At 39.3% G+C, this 18,680-nt stretch overlaps 1 protein-coding gene across 6 annotated transcripts in view; it reads right to left on the bottom strand.

Moving 5' to 3' along the window:
* The window catches only part of LOC148364953 (tetratricopeptide repeat protein 28-like), a 298,161-nt gene that overhangs the window by 47,083 nt on the left and 232,398 nt on the right, over positions 1–18,680 (bottom strand). For all 6 annotated transcript variants that reach the window (XM_088335313.1, XM_088335309.1, XM_088335310.1 and 3 more), the window contains 4 exons: positions 17,960–18,069; positions 12,608–12,737; positions 12,314–12,532; positions 2,570–2,729 (listed from right to left, as the gene is read on the bottom strand). In XM_088335313.1, the coding sequence (XP_088191439.1) occupies positions 2,570–2,729; positions 12,314–12,532; positions 12,608–12,737; positions 17,960–18,069 (619 nt within the window). The remainder of the gene's footprint in view (positions 1–2,569; positions 2,730–12,313; positions 12,533–12,607; positions 12,738–17,959; positions 18,070–18,680) is intronic.

Raw genomic sequence — 18,680 nt, forward strand, 5'->3', positions numbered from 1 at the left:
ACTTGATTTTATATGCTAATACTTTATAAATCTCTTGGAAGGTACTTTTATTTACCTTTAATAGATACTTACAGGCCTAAGAAATCCCTGTACTTTTTGTTTTAAGTTAATTTAAGTTACATTGGTTGTATTAGTATTTTCAAAAATTTATTCTAAAGGCTAAAAAAAAATCTGGAAACTATCTAAGTTTTTGGTTTCTTTATTACGAGTTGCTACCGAGCCTAATTTTTTTTCCTGCACTCTTAGTTTTTGTTTTAAGTGAGAGATAAGTCATATTAGTTGAGTTGACATTCAAATTTATTTACTGTAAAAGGTTTTAGGGCACTATTAAACTCTTATTTAAATTTATAACAAATATACTTTGTTTTTTTTTTTTGCTATATTAAACATTTCTCACGCCAACTTTTAAGCTTTAACAGCAAATTAATACCGGCTCAAAAAATTGGTTATCAGCCTTCTCTTAAAGGGACCGTGTGCAATATTTAGTGCTTCTTAGTGGTACAAAAACTTTTATTCAGTAAAAAAACATTGATTTGAATACTAGGCAAAAACACTTTTTTACATAGTAGAGTCCATATCTAATGTCCCGCCATTTTGTCTGACATGTTGCTGCTTGCTGTGGCACTGGTTTTCGTTCACATTTGACAACAGTACCATGTAGTGGTCAAATATTACACAATGTGTATTTAATACTAATAACTAGTATCGTTTTTCTGCCCTGAAAAAAACATAAATATCTATCCTTAGTATCAAATACCATAAGGATGTTCTGGTGTTTTGGCTTGGGAGTGTACATATTCCAAGATTTCAATACGACGTGTCTAATCAGGAACATAAGCTTTTTACTTTTCAATTCTTTATCTCAATTATAATTTGTTTTTACTGTGATAAGACTCGTGATTATCATTTACTCTCCAATGGAGGCAGGATGGACTCCAAAGTGTTGCCATATTGTGCCTATATATTCAGGTGCAATGTTGCAAATGAAGCTTCCCTTTGGAGGATAAATAGGCTGCTAATGGACCATGTGGCTCCCAGGTTGTTATAGAGTGGAGAGGCAGGTGTCAGGCACACCAAATGGTCAGTGTGGTTCAAACAACCGTTCTGGTAAATTTGACTGACGTGAAAAGAAGAACCGTGGAGCTCAAAACTACGCTCTAAATTTAGTCAACCTCGCCTCCTTTAGCATTCACATCGAGGTTTTGGTCTTATAATAACCATATTGATTTTCGCCACTGTCATTTTTACATGTGTTAGCTTTGCAATTTGGTGTGCTCTGAAGCAAGTCACCAATCAAAGAGTAATCATTCCATATCACCGGAAAGAAGGTTCTGTGCCAAAGCTTGGAGTGGAGACTTGTAATCACAGTGAGCAATGGGGTGGAATAACACTCACTTTCCACACTTCATAACTCACTAGAGGAAATACAATTGTTGAATTTGTAGCACATATCACAACATGTGATAACCAGTGTTGGGTGCATTACTTTAAAAGAGTTTTTGGTTATGCTTACTCGCTACTTCTTCGAAAAAGTAATTGAGTTAGTAACTGAATTGCTCTCCAGTAAAAGTAACCACTTACCAGGAAGTGTAACTATTTTCGTTACTTTAAAAATAAGTTGATCTACGTCAAATAATTTGTAATTTTCTGAGCAAATATGAAACACCTATTAGTAGAGATGAGATTTCCAACTGTTTTCTGAGAACAGACTTTTTGTTTCGGCTCACTAAAAACAACTGTTTTTTCCCGGTCACAAACGGCTCTTCATGTTGATTCTTTAATCCCTACATTACCAATTATTATGCAAGGAATGACTTAAAAGGGCGAAAGTAAAGAAAAAAAGGCAAAAATGGGAAAAATAAACTATAATAACGAAAGGAAAGCAAAAGATAAAAGAAGAAAAAAGGATAAACAGATTTTTTTATGTAAACACATTAACACTGAAAAGACCGGAAATATAATTAGATTATTTATACATCTGAAAAAAAAAATACAAAAACATATGTAACCTTGATATGCTCAACAAATTTAAAGTCAACAACACAAAATCCCCCCAAAAATGCATATTGAAAAAAGGTGTCTCAAAAAGAACCAGCTGTTGATTGGTGGGAAGCCGCATCCCTTCTTTCACTTCCAAGAGCTCTTTAAGACTTTTCGTTTGCCAGTTACAAGAGTCGGGTGCTGTCAAAACTCAGCCCTCATTCACCTTTACTTTTAAAAAAAAAAATTTTTCTAGTAAATATCATATCCGTAATCACTATCTAACTACATAGTAGTCGCTATTTTGAATGGTGACATTTTTCAAAAAGATGACAGCAAACAACTCGGATGAAAGCGGAAAAACGCGCAGCTGAAAACAGGTTTGCGGGGGCATGCCGCCGTTGGCATTCTGCAGCCAAAGTAACGCACAGCTTTTGACTGTCAGTTACGATAACAGCGCTGTAATGGGAGAAAAAAACATTAGTTTGATTTCCCCGTTACTGAAAAAAAATTGTGCCATTACGTAACTGCATTATTTTTAAGAGCGTTATTCCCAACACTGCTGATAACAAACTTAAAAGCGGTTTACCTGCTGTAATAGGATTCAACTCCTAGGGCCTCTCGTGCACTAGTAATGTGCTGCTCCAATGATGAGGCACTGACCATGCCGCCGCTGCCTTCTTTCTGAAAGTCTGATCCAACTTCAGAAATCCCTTCACCCAAGTACACTTCATGGAACTTCAGGATGCCTGTGGAGACAAATAGTCTGCATATGTAGATGGAGTCATTTTCACCGAGCCGACAGTTTTTTCCTTGACGAGTTAACTTGGGAAAGATAGAATTATTAGATTAATTCACTTTTTTTACTACAAGCAATTTACTAATTAATTATTTTGATTGCCTCTCATTTTGCTGTTATGCTCCTCATTGCATTGCTAACATGGGTGCTAGCATTGGAAAATTGTACCCGTAATCAGGGTTGGGAGGGTTACTTTAAAAATGTATTCAGATTCAGTTACTAGTTTGCTGCTGAAAATGTCATCAGTAACGTTATCAGATACTAGAATATTGAAGTAATGTAATTGGATTACTTTGGATTACTCCAATCCCCAATAGGCTATGCGAAAAAAAGACAAAATCAATATAAATAAAATCATTAAATTGTGTTCAACATAAATGATCAATGTGACCTTGAAAACGAATTGGAGGAAACCAAGGTTTGGTAACTTGTAGTCCTACAAAAAGTGCTTACATTTTAACCACATAGTATAGTTTATTAAACAAAAATGAAGTGTTATCTTTCACATGGCAGACAAGATATGCATTACTTTGTTTACTTTAAGATGACATTAAGAACCCAATACAGTTTCAAACACACCAATTGTTCACTTTTTATATTCAACAAACATTTTTACTTGTTTGAAAAGGAGATGACAAACTTCTTGAATTACCTGGCTAAGTTAATTATTCTCACAACATAAGAATACAGCGATTTTGATCGCTGTATACTTATGTTATGAGAATATTTGGCAGAATATTTTACTTAAATAATCAATCAAATGTACTAAATGTCCCCGTATCGCTAGAGAAAAATGTCGCTGCCGAGTACCCAATATGCACAAGTTAGCGGCCTCAGAAAACTGCAGGACAAAGTCACGCAAATACAACAAAATGAGTGTTACATTGAAGGAGAAATAAAATAAAGACATAAAGAAAAGTGATTTTACCTCCAACACACTTTGACAAACATGCATTGGTGGATAAGGTGTACTGTACAATCTGCACAGTAGGTAGGCTCGCACACGCAGTGCCTGCGTGTGTGTCAACCTAATCTCTGTCTCTCTCGTGTCAGTGAATACAATTGTGACACTTTTCGTCTGTTTCGTCTACATGACACATTTTGTATACGAAATAGAATTTTCAATAAAATTGTTATCCTGCAATGTAATACTTTTTTGACTAAATGTACCTGTACCGTATTTCCCGCACTATAAGGCGCACCCCCAAAAAATAGTTTTTGGTCATACATTTTCCATACATAAGGCGCATCGGATTATAAGGCGCTCCAATGGGAACGTCGACAAAACAGTCAGATAGTTCAGTCGAACTTATTACCCCCTTACATTCCGAAAGCTTGAAAAGAAGCAAATACGTGTCGTAGACACGTGCGGATGCGGTGTCCGTACGATGTCACTAAACAAACATTTCTTAGTTTCCATTTTATTTTTTGCTGGCAACTGTGTGGACAGCAAAGTTAGAATTTTATTGTGCAGGGAAACGGGGTTCTTTACTGTGCATATAGATAGATAGATAGATAGATAGATATATACTTTATTCATCCCCGTAGGGAAATTCACACTTCCAGCAGTCTACCCCGTTGTTTATTAACAGATTAACATGATGCCCGAGGGTGCTTGTAGCGGAGTGGATGACGTCACGCCAGTCCAAAAGTTCGACATTCCTGCGGCAGATGGAAATCTTTTCTTTGTGAAAATCCAGGGATACACCACCTCGTGTTAGCAAGTCCGCCTCCTCTCCGATTCCCCCCGGCTTTCATGTCTCTGTTTAGCGACGTTGAAGCCGGATTTCTCCAGGTGGCTCCGGGTGGCTACACGTTAGCGTCCGGAATGCTAAACGTGAGCCACGTTTCCGCAAAACACAGCAACTGCGCTCCCTGTGCGCTTCGATGTTTTCAAAAAGCACTCGATGATCCTATTTGGTCGTGAGTTCGCATTTACCATGATTACGGATGGTACCGAAGACTTATAACGCCGCTAGCCGCTTCGCTAGCTTCGGCTTTTCTTCCACCATGGGCCCCTTCATCACGCCGGCACGAGAATTCCTCAGGGCAAGGAGTTGAAATACACGCATTTCTTGTGCGTTAAAACCCATGTCCATAGGATAGAAGTAATCCATAGTGTAGTTGTCAAAACGGGAAGAAAAAACACCGAAGATAGGAGCAGACAATAAAACAGTTGGGCAGCTGCTGGAAAAGGCAGCCGCTCGTGGCAGCGCCGCTTTGATCTTTTTTTTTTGACAATAATATGACAATAAACACTTTGAATTGAATTTAGTTTAAAATAGACTCATCACAGAAACATCAAGATCGTTCTAAAACAAGATACCGGGAAAATATAAATCCGCATAGCTCGCCTAAGTTCTCTTGCAGCCTTCACGTTCATTAATGATACGTAACCATGGTCTTCTTACAACCGTGAGTGTAGTAAATCCAGGAGAGTAAAATATTTTACAAATACAGAATAGTAAAACATGTTTTCTCTATGCCGTAGTGCAACCCAACATGTGATTCACATTCATCTTTTTCGGCCAATTACAGGCTTTGTTTCGCCCCTTTAGCCAATGCGAGCCTGTAAATGATAAAAAGGATCCGCCCCCTTTACATCCGAATAACTTTAGCCAATAGTGACTGATTCAAATGATGATTGACACATTGGTTAGGAAATGAAACGCCGGTATATAAATCCCAGCATACACCGCGGACTAATTCGCCTTCGGGGAAAATGGTCTTCTTACAACCGTGAGTGTAGTAAATCCAGGAGAGTAAAATATTTACAAATACAGAATAGTAAAACATGTTTTCTCTATGCCGTAGTGCAACCCAACATGTGATTCACATTCATCTTTTTCGGCCAATTGCAGGCTTTGTTTCGCACCTTAAGCCTATGCGAGCCTGTAAATGATAAAAAGGTTCCGCCCCCTTTACCTCCGAATAACTTTAGCCAATAGTGACTGATTCAAATGATGAACGTCCTCTTATGGTTCATATCCTACCTCTCAGATAGGACACACTGCGTTAAATATGGCGAATTGACATCTGAGCCCTTTAGTGTTACCTGTGGTGTTCCGCAGGGTTCAGTGCTTGGCCCCCTTCTCTTCAGCATTTACATGCTTCCACTAGGTGATATTATTCGCAAGTATAATATCAGTTTCCATTGCTACGCAGATGACACTCAACTCTATCTCCCGATGGAGGAATCTGCCACACTAAACTGTGGAAATTTGGAGGCCTGCCTCACTGAGATAAAAGAGTGGATGTCACTCAATTTCCTGCGTCTTAACTCTGAAAAGACTGAAATGTTAGTTATTGGTCCATCTAAGTCCTGTGACTTATTCTCTAAAACCGCTGTGAACATCGACAATTGCCACATCACACAGAGCGACTCACTTAAAAATTTAGGTGTCATTTTTGACCCCGATCTGTCCTTTCAAACACATGTGAAGAAAATTACTAGAACCGCTTTCTTCCATCTCCGTAACATTGCTAAAATTCGTCCTATACTTTCTCAGTCGGATGCGGAAATCATAATTCACGCGTTTGTTACCTCCCGTCTCGATTACTGTAATGCACTGCTTTCCGGTCTTCCGATGACCAGACTCAAGAGTCTTCAGCTGGTACTCAATGCTGCAGCGAGGCTTTTAACTAGGACAAAAAAGTCCGATCACATCACCCCAATTTTGGCTAACCTGCATTGGCTCCCTGTTAGCCTAAGATGCGATTTTAAGGTTCTCCTATTACTATACAAAATCATACATGGACTTTTCCCCTCATATCTTTCAGATCTGATTTCCCCCTATGTCCCGGCCCGAAGCCTTCATTCCGAGAGCGCCGGCCTCCTGGGGATCCCAAGAGCCAAGAAGTGTTCCGCTGGTTCGAGAGCGTTCTCCATCCGGGCACCGGTGTTGTGGAATGCTCTTCCCCCTGAGATCCGATCTGCAACCTCAGTGAAAATGTTTAAATCTAAGCTTAAAACTCACTTCTACTCTATAGCATACGAATAACCTAAACTTCTTATATGTAATAACTTGTGAAGCCCTTTGAGACTATTTGTGATTAAGGGCTATACAAATAAAAATGACTTGACTTGACTTGACATGAATGACACATTGGTTAGGAAATGAAACGCCGGTATATAAATCCCAGCATACACCGTGGACGACTTCACCTTCGGGGGAAAATCTAGTCGGCGGCTGCTTGCTTTGGTTGCAAGACTTTGCGACTTAATATTGATCCATATATAAGGCGCACTGTTTTATAAGGCGCATGGTCAGCTTTTGAATAAAATAAAGGCTTTTAGGTGTGCCTTATAGTGTGGAAAATACGGTAATTTAAATATGTCTTTTTCATGTAACTGTAACAAAATAAAATTATTATTTTTTTAATTTATCATGAATACGTAATGCTGTACTCTCCAACCCTACCGGTATTCAATATGGACCCATAATTCTATGGCAGCAGCATTTAAAAAAACGTCCACGATCAGTACTTAATTCAACTACAATGAACACTTATTTATTTACAATTATTTCAAAGGAAAATATGAAGATTTATGTAAACTTTTTGCCAAAATTCAATCATAATTATTTTTCTTAAAGGGACATTGTGTATTATTTACAACTGTGGAAGTAAGGTGTTACAAAGGAAGGCATTCCCCGGACACACTTACTATTCTCGGTAACTAGTACAGTAACCCTGTATTGATAAAATTTTGTAACTCAACTGCCGTTACAACATGGTGCGTTACTGTGCTAGTTTCAAAAGCAGATCATGAATCACAACGTCTACTGCTATTTGGTAATTCTGGCACCAATACAACGTTTATTACAACAATTAAACAAGCCTGGGATGTTTACAACTACCTACATGATACAAATGAATATAATTACTGTGGTGCTGTCTCAAGCACAAAGAACGAGGGAGAACACATAATTTATCCCTACTGATATTCTTCCTACCTTATATACCCACATCCAAGCCGTATTTACCATGATAAAACAAAATACTGAAATCAGAGTGTCAGTTTAAATGCGCTTATGAATTTGGTTGTGTGTCACCAGTAGCAAATATTAGGCAGCAACAATATCAATGGGGCTAATATGAGCACAGAATTTATGGTAAAAGAGTGCAGAATTTTGGCCTTTAGTAAAATTACTTTTGCAACTCATCGTGCCTGAAAAAAAAAGATAATGTCTTGGACACTATCTAGAAATCGAGAACGAAATAATTGAGTGGTTTGAAGACATAAGACAAAATCGAAGTGGTGTGTCTCAAATGTTAGTTTGCAAACTCTCAACATTATTACTTTATTATGAGGCTATTTTTAATCAGTTATAGGGGGGCGACTTCACTGTAAGTATAGACCAGGGGTCAGCAACCTTTGCCACTTTCAAATTTCCTTGTAAATCAGTGGGCCAGTGTGTTTTTATCCAACAGAGCTGTAATTGTACACCAGTCCAAATATACAACAAATATATACATTGAAACTGTATAACTGACCAATTTATCTTTTTACATAAAACTATTCTTGTTCATCAATCAACTAAAAAAATGAATGTGAAAAACAAGTGGAAAGGCTTGTAGCCATCCGTGACTTTCACTTTTTACCACAAGAATTAACCAGAATCAACCATTCTTCATCAACAATGAACTACAATCAAAAAACAAGTAATATGGACATGGACAGTTAAATGAGCTTCCTTTTAAAAGATTTCTTAGCAACCTTCCATACCATTCATCAATGAAATCTTACTGGAAAATATATCAAAACTTGAAATAACAGCAGCAAATCAGAAGGCACGCGCGCACACACACGCAAACACACACGCAAACACACACGCAAACACACATAGACGCACGCTTCTTAAAAATATTCGCCATCAGTAAATGGTTTTCTGTGCTTCTCTATGCAGTGAGCAATGTGATAACTTGCTTCAGTGGTGGTGTTTGTAGCGGTGACAAAGCCATACCTGGACACTTCGTGTTTTAATGTCTCCGTCTTGTCAGACTCATTCTTGAATTCATGTTTCGTCTCGTAACAACGTTTAACACTAACTGTGCGAGGTACAACGCTTTCGAGGCATAATGCACAAAAAGCACGGTCATTTTTTGCACAAAGCCCCATCCGTCTGTCCACGCTGGCTGGAAAGAATGAGATGTTTTCGCTACAGGAGCCGTCATGATTCGTTCAGTTATCGCGCGCGTGTGTTTCGTTGGCTGGGTTAAAACACGGAGTTCTCCTCTGCGAGGCGCTGCGCAAACACACACTTTGCCATCTTGTATACACCACGGCAGCTCTGTTGACTTTTGAGAAGATGGACGTCGGATTGCAGGGGGTGGAAAGTGCTGTGCAGGCTTTTTTATGTTAATTCAAAGATTTGTTTGCATTGAGCTGTGAGCGCATTCTGTTTTGTGTGACAGTTTTAGCACTCATTCATTCACACGTCCATTCAGGCTATGTAGATGTTCGGAGATTTGCAGCAAACTAATGACACCATTTGTAGCCCCTTTTTGTGAGCACAGCCCCTTCTGACAGTGCTTGTGTACCAGCTGGTTAAGGGGGATGCCAGGAAGTGAACAGACAGGCAATTAACTAGCAAGTAATTCCCACTAAACTCGGGGCAATATAGAAAAGTACGTTGATGATCCCCATTGTCCCTCAAGTGTTGCCGTCACCCGTGTCAATAATGCCCGGGTGTCGAGCTCATCGGGTTGTCCATGAGCCGCATTTAATCAAAAATTATGAGCTTGGCGGAATGGGACACGGGTCGTGGCTTTATATTTTCCATTCTGTGCACAAAGCATCAGGAGAAAAGTATGACAATCGTTTGACATGCTAAAATCACGCTCAAAGAAACCTGGTCCAGATTAAGAAGCTGGAATTTCACGACTCATAAAAGATCAGGCATCTTAGTGCCAATGCCTAAATCCGCAGTCGACAAAAAATGAGAACGAGCCACACAAAGAGGTGTCAAAAACTGTAACAGAAGCAGGGTGAGTGAAAAAAAAAACAGCGAGAAAGACAATAGATTCTATGTGCAAGTGTTTTTTTTTGTGTGTGTTTTTAGCTTTTATCTGGTGGGAAGGCATTGCCAGTGTTGTTTGGCTCTGTCGCTTACAATTAGCATGGTTCACAGGCACAAGCCCCATGGGGCAGGTAGGCCATTCGCAACAGTGAAGTGGCAGGTGGTGCTGCAGCATGGTGTGAAAAGTGGCCTTCGCGAACCCAAAGCTCAAAATAACACGCTTGACAGGGCAGACAACTTTCTTTTTTGATTGTATTTCTTCATTTAGGTAGCGTTTTAAACCGAAAAAGGTAAAGAGTTTACGTTTCTCTTTAACCCCTTACCGTCATTGTAAAAATTGTTTAAAATCCCAAACCAAGACGTACCAAAAGTAAATTGAATGCTGTTCTTGTACTGTTTGGAGAATATGGATGGTTTTGGTCTATTTTGAAAGGTAAAACTCTTGAAATCTTGTCCTAAACTGAAATAATCACTGCAAGTGGTACTAATATAGAATAATCTGAGTTGGAACACAAAGAAATAGAAGGGTTTTATTCTTGGCTGATTTTGTTTTGCAATCAAATGTCTGTAGATGACTGTAACGTGGGTATCTTAGCTGAAAATGTTAGTCATTGGTCCATCTAAATGCCGTGATATATTCTCAAAAACTGCTGTGAACATTGACAAATGTCACATCACACAGAGTGACTCAGTTAAAAATTTAGGTGTCATATTTGACCCTGATCTATCCTTTGAAATGCATGTAAAGAAAATTACTAGAACCGCTTTCTTCCATCTTCGTAACATTGCTAAAATCCGTTCAATACTGTCTCAGTCTGATGCGGAAATTATAATTCATGCGTTTGTTACCTCCCGTCTCGATTACTGTAATGCACTACTCTCTGGTCTCCCGAAGTCTAGAATCAAGTCACTTCAGCTGGTACAAAATGCCGCAGCGAGGCTTTTAACTAGGACAAAAAAGTACGATCACATAACACCGATTTTGGCTAACCTGCATTGGCTCCCAGTTAGCCATAGATGTGATTTCAAGGTTCTCTTAGTATTGTACAAAATCATACATGGACTTGCTCCCTCTTATCTTTCAGATCTGATTTGCCCCTACGTCCCGGTCCGAAGCCTACGATCTGAGAGTGCCGGTCTTCTGGTGATCCCAAGAGCAAAGAAGTGTTCTGCTGGTTCGAGAGCGTTCTCCTTCCGGGCACCGGTGCTGTGGAATGCTCTTTCCCCTGAGATCCGATCTGCAACCTCAGTGGAAATGTTTAAATCTAAACTTAAAACTCACTTCTAGTCCATAGCATATGAATAACCTACTCTTCTCGTCGGCTGAAAAATAGTCTGTGTAATATAGTGTAATAATCTGTGAAGCCCTTTGAGACTCTTCGTGATTTAGGGCTATACAAATAAAAATGACTTGACTTGACTTGACTTGAAAAACAGGCGAGACAAAAGCTTAAAGCCTTACCTGGTACCTTGTCAAATTTGATAAAAATATGAACAACTAAACATTGTATTTTACACATTTTTTTAATGGTAGGTCTAGGTGTTTCCAAAAGTGCCACTCTGGAGAAATCAGTTTATAGCCCTAAAATCTTTGCATTTGTGTATTTTACTTTGGCCATTTTTAAGACATTGTAAACAATTGTAAATGTTTGACTTTTTGCTTTCCAGAAGTCAAATCACTTATTGATCACACTTGTGCAAAATAATTGCACGTAAAAATGGATCCTGCTTGTATTTGCACATGTCTGTTTTCAGCTCTGATTTCAATACTGACATTATTGTGACAATTGAAAAAATTATATTGGTAATTTCATTGGCTAACCAATGTTTTAATCCACATTTGAATCGGTTACAATTGGCCCTAATAGCTTGTCACAGGCTAGGGGCTTTTAAAAAACCCTTGCAATTGGCCAGGAGTGGTGTCAATCAAAAGGTCAGACAGCTTTACTGGAAGTCATCTGTTGAGTCTTTTTTTATTTGTAAAAGCTAGTTATGGAGCCAGACAGACAGATTACAACAATGATCCTCACCGATGCAGGAATGCTTTTAGGCGGATTTTCATTTCAACTGTCGGCATTATTGTGTGTTTTGGAGTAAATATTTTACACGGTTAGATTCACTGGACTCGCCTGTATATAACCAGACCATTCGTTTCATAAGAGGAATATCCCTTTTGGGTGCTTTATAGTTTTTGGGTGTCTTGTTTCAGACATATCGTGATATTTCTGTGATGAGTACATTGGTCACAATAGGCCATCATATCTTGAATCCCAAGAGTTTAAGCTTTCCAATGATGCCTGGCGTGACGTATTTCAGTGACTGGTGAGATCGTTGTTTATCAACAGTCGGGTGGACAATCGGAACGAGGTTAAACTAATCAAAATGTTTTGCCAATGAGACGTGTTATGTAAACTTTAAACAACAATTACATCAAAATACAGTTGTTATCATCTGCTAAATGTGTTCGAAAACAACATTGAGCAAGCATTCTCCAAGCCAAGTTACTTCTTACCTGCTCCTGGAGCTAGTAACCAACTGTACAGGTAACCAGCAGCCATGGAAAAATATAGCACCAATGCCCTCTGGCTGTTGACGGTCTCCAAAATGTGCTCCAATGTTACCGGGGTGTAGGGGTCCGAGTCCTGTTGGCCTGTCTGCCTCTCGACCAAAAGGTCGGCGAAAGCTCGTGTACGTCCTCGCTCGGCCACCGCCAGAGCCTCGTCATGATGTCCTGTTGAGTGAACACATTAGTACTTTCAGAGAAATCAAATCCAAATCAACGCAGTCTTGGTTTACTGACACTTACCGAGGCTCACTAGGACCCTCTGGAGAGCTTGGTAGCAAGACGTCTGCAGGTCGAACAGGGAGAGTTTGTAGTCTGTGCTATGCTGTGCTTCATGTCTGATGGTCTCAAATAGTGCAGATGCCCGGTAAAGCTGCAACAACAGCAAAAACTTATTTTGAGTCACTAGATAAATTTGTTGCATTAGTCAATATTTTGAGACAGGAAGCTTGTAGAGTCTTCTTGACTTTGTGCATGATAAATGTAATGTTGACCTTGACTGTGTATTGTCTGCAATATCTATTGCAACCTGGTCATCCTGGAAGGGGGATTACTTCATGACCGAAACCTTCTCAAGGTTTCTTCATTTTCCTTATGCTGAGTTTTTTTATTTTATTTTTATTTTTTTATTTTTTCCTAGCACTCATGTAAACTACACGATATCAGATCATGGTATGTTGTAATAGTTTTCTGTGCAGACCTTTAAGACTATTTGTGATTAAGAGATACAAAAAAATGTGAAATGACTTGAATAGGAGAATTGTTACATTAATGAGTGTTGGGTTTTCTGTCGCCCATGATCAAAAGAAAATGCCTTCCACTACTAGGTAAAAGCGTCACTCCTGCTCTATCCAGCATATTCTCCATCTGTCTAAACTAGGAAGCCACTTTGAATTGGTTGATGAATTACAATGTAACTCAAAAGAGCATCTCTTCCATTGTCATTGGGTATTGGAAAAGGGCAAACCATTACCTGGACATGTATGTGGGAAGTATCTCAGTAACTCAGTTACAGGGTGTTTTTAATGTTGTATTTAGCAGAGCAGGGGGACAAGGGATAGGGACATTTACAATGACTGTTACACTCCAACCAAACTGGCCTGTAGTGCTGATTCATTCAAGTTGTTATCGATTTCCAATTGCTGCACCAGTGCTCATGCTGTGGGATGACTGAAAGTGCTACATAGACAGTCTCCAAGAGTCCAGGCAAACACAAAGGCTAAAGCACTCTGCGAACACTGCTTGTCACAGTCGCAAAATACAAACAGCTGCAGTAAATAAAATGCTTGCAGCTCAATGTGACATGATTTAAATCAATGTTCAATGTTTTGATATGATAAAGAGGTAGAGAGGACTTGCACAAGAGTGACTATTATTAGCACACATGCATAGGCTATAGCTCATCTTGAATATCCCAAGGTCATGCTGCAAAGCCTGTCAGAGGGAGCCCAGACTAGAGATCAGTGGGAGCTCTGCTGCTTTAAAGCTAGGAGAAGCTGTGGGTCCCTGGGTGATTCTGCTGATAGGGCTGCAGGCTAATTACTGCGGCTCTACTTCCATTTGTAAGATTTTCAAGACCCTTCTAAAAAGCGAAATTCATTTCTCAAACCATCTTGGCTGGGTGACAATTCCAGATGTCTTTCTGTGACCCCGTCAGGCTGCGGTCCAGACAACAGGGATGCGAATTGAAAATGTCACAGACTCCATCATGGCTTTTATCGGCCATGTTAAGTAAATGTCAGTGCCGTGTAGAAGTGGCAATGTGAGTTTAGTGTGTGTGTTTTGCTGGTCATTTTTGTGGAAGAACTCATCCCCAGTGGCGGACGCCTCTCCCGAACAAATTTCATCAACGTTAAACAAAAGGTTTTATCTGCAGAAGAGCACTGCAATTCCAGCAACCATTGATTTATTGATTGATGTCATGATATGGATTAAAAATGGTTGTCGGAAGAGTAGTGTCTTACTGATTCAAATTAGCATATGTCATTCTGAGTGCCATGTCCATAGCATTTTTCCATTGAGAGAGGATGAAGAATGTGAGTTCAAGTGCTTTTATTCTGCTCATTTTGTATGCTCTATTAATATAAATTATTATTGAGGGGCATGGGATTGAATGCATATAAACAACTAAATCATGGAAGTAAAAGTGCTATCATTGCTGATGGTCGTATGGGAAAATTGATTGCATACATTAAGTGCAATCAAAATATTTTGAGTTTAGTAAAAAGTGACTCTGCCGAGATAAACTAGGGTGCTTTTTAAAAAAATTAAATATCTAAAATCAGTGTTCTCGTTTGCCCGCGTCCCTGCGTCCTAGACGCATCATTTTTGCTGGGGACGCATAGTGTCAAATCAACGTGCGTCCCCGGGACGCAACTTTTTACACAAAATTGTCATTATTACCCGATTACTTTTTTTTTTAAAACAAAGATTTACCGCACTCCAAACTTTTCGTCAGGCAGATCCGCCATTGTTGTTTTGATCTCGCGGTTCGAGTTTTCGTTTGCACGCCGATCTCTGCAAACGAGATGTCGTTGCTTCGAGATTACGTCATTGTTGTGGTGGTTGTCGGCGAGGGAAGGTTAAGTATGGATACCTGTCAACCTGTACGTTTTTGCCGTACAAAGTACCTTTATTATGCATTTTAAGACGTGTACGACGTACAAGAAATTTGTCAATCATGGGAACCAGCCGGTAAACACCGACTATCACTAAAGCGGCATATAAATCAAGTCAAACGAATTCGAGTTGTGTAGTGAAAGTCTGTCTCTTTTTAAAGAACCGGCTTTTTCGGCTCAACTCATCAAAGAGAGCCGGTTCTCAAACCGAATTATATTACGAATTATTATGTTGTATAAAGAAGTTAAGAAAAAAAGGAAGTATAAAAGGAGAAAATGAAAAAATACAGGTTTGAGGTTATCCATTTAATCAGTATATTACCAACAATAATTTAATGCAGAAAATGAATAGTTCTCCAGTCCAGTATTTATAGGGCACATACTCCACTGCTGTTTAGATTCAGGGTGTCACACCGACTTACCCCGTTTTTGTGGTAGGTTGCTAAGAAATCCTTGAAAAGGAAGCTCATTTAACTGTATGTTTACTGTTTAGGTACTTTATGATGAAAACTGTAAATAACTTTAGCAAACCACTCAGAGCAATTTGAATGGGGAGCAGTAGAGGTGGGCAGACGTTTTTAAAAAAGATCTATTTTTGCACCTTGTTTTGAAACTATTATTTAGTTTAAAAATGATGTTTAAAATGAGCTTCATCACCTTACTCTTCCCAACATTCACACACAACTTACGCATATCGCACATGCTTCCAAACTCCATTTCCAACCTTCTCAATGTTTCCTCAGAATCAGCCACAAGTGCTGTGTCATCTGCAAACAACTGCTGACTTTCCTGCCACACCGTTCCACTGTTTATCCATCATCTCTGCACCTCTGCCTAATACTCTTGCAATCACCTCTCTCGCCACACCATCCATGTACATATTGAAAAGCCATGGCAACATCACACACCCCTGTCTCACACCAGTCAACACATGGAACCACTCACTTGTCTCACTCCCTACTCTTACACATGCTCTGCTGTTCACATAAAAACTCTTCAATGCTTCCACCAACTTTCCAGGAGGTAGAGCGCTCGTCTTGGGATCAAGAGGTCGCAGGTAAGATTCCCGTGTTATATGTCGAAGTGTTCTTGGGAAAGACACTGAATCCCTAATGCGCCCGAAAGCAGGTAGTTGCTTTGCATGGCTGATGCTGCTATCGGTTAGTTAGTGTGTAAAAGGGAAAAGTGTGACGCACGTTGTAAAGCGCTTTTGGAGGTCTTCATTGACTTGAAAAGCGCTATATGAATTTACATTTACATTTACTTTCCACCCTTCTTTCACACTTGCTACACATTCTGACAGATCCTTCCAGAACTCCTCTCTCTCCTCAGCACTTCTTTATGAACCAGGTCCATATGCACTTATAAACATCCACACTTCTACATCCCACTTTAACCTCAACCACATCAATCTGGAAGATATCTTTTTCCACTCCACCAGTTTTTCCTTTTCTTTTTCACTCACAAGCACAGCCACTCCTTCTCTAACATGTCCACCTGTAACTACCATACATACCTCCAAGCTGTAATTCACCTTTTCCTTTCATCTTTGTTTCACTCAAGGCTAACACATCAACCTTTTTTGACTCAACAAGATATAAAAGTTATTTTGTAACATTGTCACAGAATGCGGCAAACAAGGATACCAACATATTTACCTTCAGTGCAGACAGTGCTAAGCGAGGAAGAGAAGGAGTGTATGGCTTCTGGGTGTTTAGAGTTTGTTATGTGGCTTTTCATCTTAAAGTGTCTCAACAGTGAACATACAGTAGATTGTTTACTGATGTTCCATGTCTCAGCATCCCACGTGTGACGATCAGGTCCATATGTAACAATACATATAGTGATTGTGTATGTTCTATTTCATCTCAGAGCTTAATGTGCTCGCGAGCCATAAGTCCCTGACCCCTAAGGTAGAGTCTGGAGCTTGGTGCTAACATTTCACCAGAAGCTACCAAGTCGCTTACTCTCTCAAATTAAAGACGAGTCGAATCACAAACAGCTAATGTTGCCCTCCCTAATACTGTATGCCAATTATGTCCCAATTTCTGACATGGCGAAAAAAGGATGGTTGGAGGAAAAGCACAGAAATCTAGTTGTATGTTTGTATGCAGGTACATTATATATATATATATATATATATATATATATATATATATATATATATATATATATATATATATATATATATATATATATATATATATATATATATATATATAAATATATATATATATATATATTTATTTATTTGTTTTTTTGTAAAGGGGTGGGAGCTAATAAGCTATGCTTTTGCTCACTCCTTTCTGAATATGTATTTTGTTTTCTCTTCCTTTGTTTTCTGGTTTGTGTAGCTTCCTCATTTGTTTTTCTTGTTTTTCTTTGTTCACATGTTTTTGTTTTGAGAAATTGTTTGATGATAATCAGGAAGCCTTGCAGTACTTGTTATACATATCCAGAACAAATGGCAACAACGATAACAACAACTGTGAGGGCCCCCGCTCCCAGTACAAGTGGAGATTGGAGTCTTTTTTTTTAATCCAATTCCGAAACAACTGCGTCTGCCTAATTTGACAAGAGACTGTGGCTGTTTACAAATAATATAATATCAAGAGGTTCTGCCAGACTAAACACGCTGACTACTAAAAGCTAACTGTAAATGAACACTGTAAAAAGGTAAAGCAACGGGAAGCTGTTTGAACGGCACAGCAGCGCTTTTTTTTACCGAAAATAACACAAAGGCTACAAGGTTGTGACGCTGTTTGCCAAGCAATGCAAACCTTTCACGGTGGGTAAATTTATTAGACTGTTCAAACAATGCCAGGCTGAATAGTAGGCCCTGATACATTTAGAGATTACCAAATCAGGCCCACTTTCTCAAAAGTTTGGACAATCCTTCTGTATGCTTCGCAGAGCATACATTACATGTGCAGCTCAAAATTAGGGTAAGTCAGGGAAAGAGGGCTCTGTAGTTTACCTGATGTTGGGCCTCCTCCAGATTCCCACTGGCCCACAGAGACAGCCCCAGACGATGGCGGATCTTTGCTTCCTCTTCACGCCGAGCTAACTGCTCCGCAAGCCGCAAACCTGCCAAGGGGTGGATGAGTGGAAATGGTTAGATGAGTCAGAGTACAAATTATATAGAACAGGCGGGCTCGTCGAAAGGAACAGATGTAAGCGTGGCGTGCGGCTGATGTTCTGACTCATGAACAGGTTTTAATATTTGGCCTTGGTTCTTAGCTGGAACTAACATTGAGACAAACACTTTGCAAAGCACACATTCGTAGAAATCAATGCTCAGGCTCAACAAACTCAGCAAACACAAACAAACACCAGTGCTCACGCAAAGCACATAATTTAATTGACTCATACACAAATGTTTACAAATAATCAATGTTCATTTATGGACTTTAACCCCTTACCGTTCCAGTAAAATTCACAATCCAAGACATCCATCTATCTATCTACCCTGGTCATATCCCTCAAGAGGGGTGACAGACAGCAAGACAAACACATACACAAAAACAAGGAAAATAAAAAGGGGAAAAAGTAGCAAATAACACACTAACATTTTTTCTTTCTTTTTTGACCATGGCCAACCCAAATACCCAAACACCCAAACAAGTTAAGCACCTCGGCACCCAAGTTGGTCATGCTTTCGTCCCTCTAGATGAAATGGGACACAAGAAAGCAGCCGT

The sequence above is a fragment of the Urocampus carinirostris genome, chromosome 5 (genome assembly GCF_059441175.1).
Source record: "Urocampus carinirostris isolate Australia breed hairy pipefish chromosome 5, RoL_Ucar_1.0, whole genome shotgun sequence".
Taxonomy (NCBI): Eukaryota; Metazoa; Chordata; class Actinopteri; order Syngnathiformes; family Syngnathidae; genus Urocampus; species Urocampus carinirostris.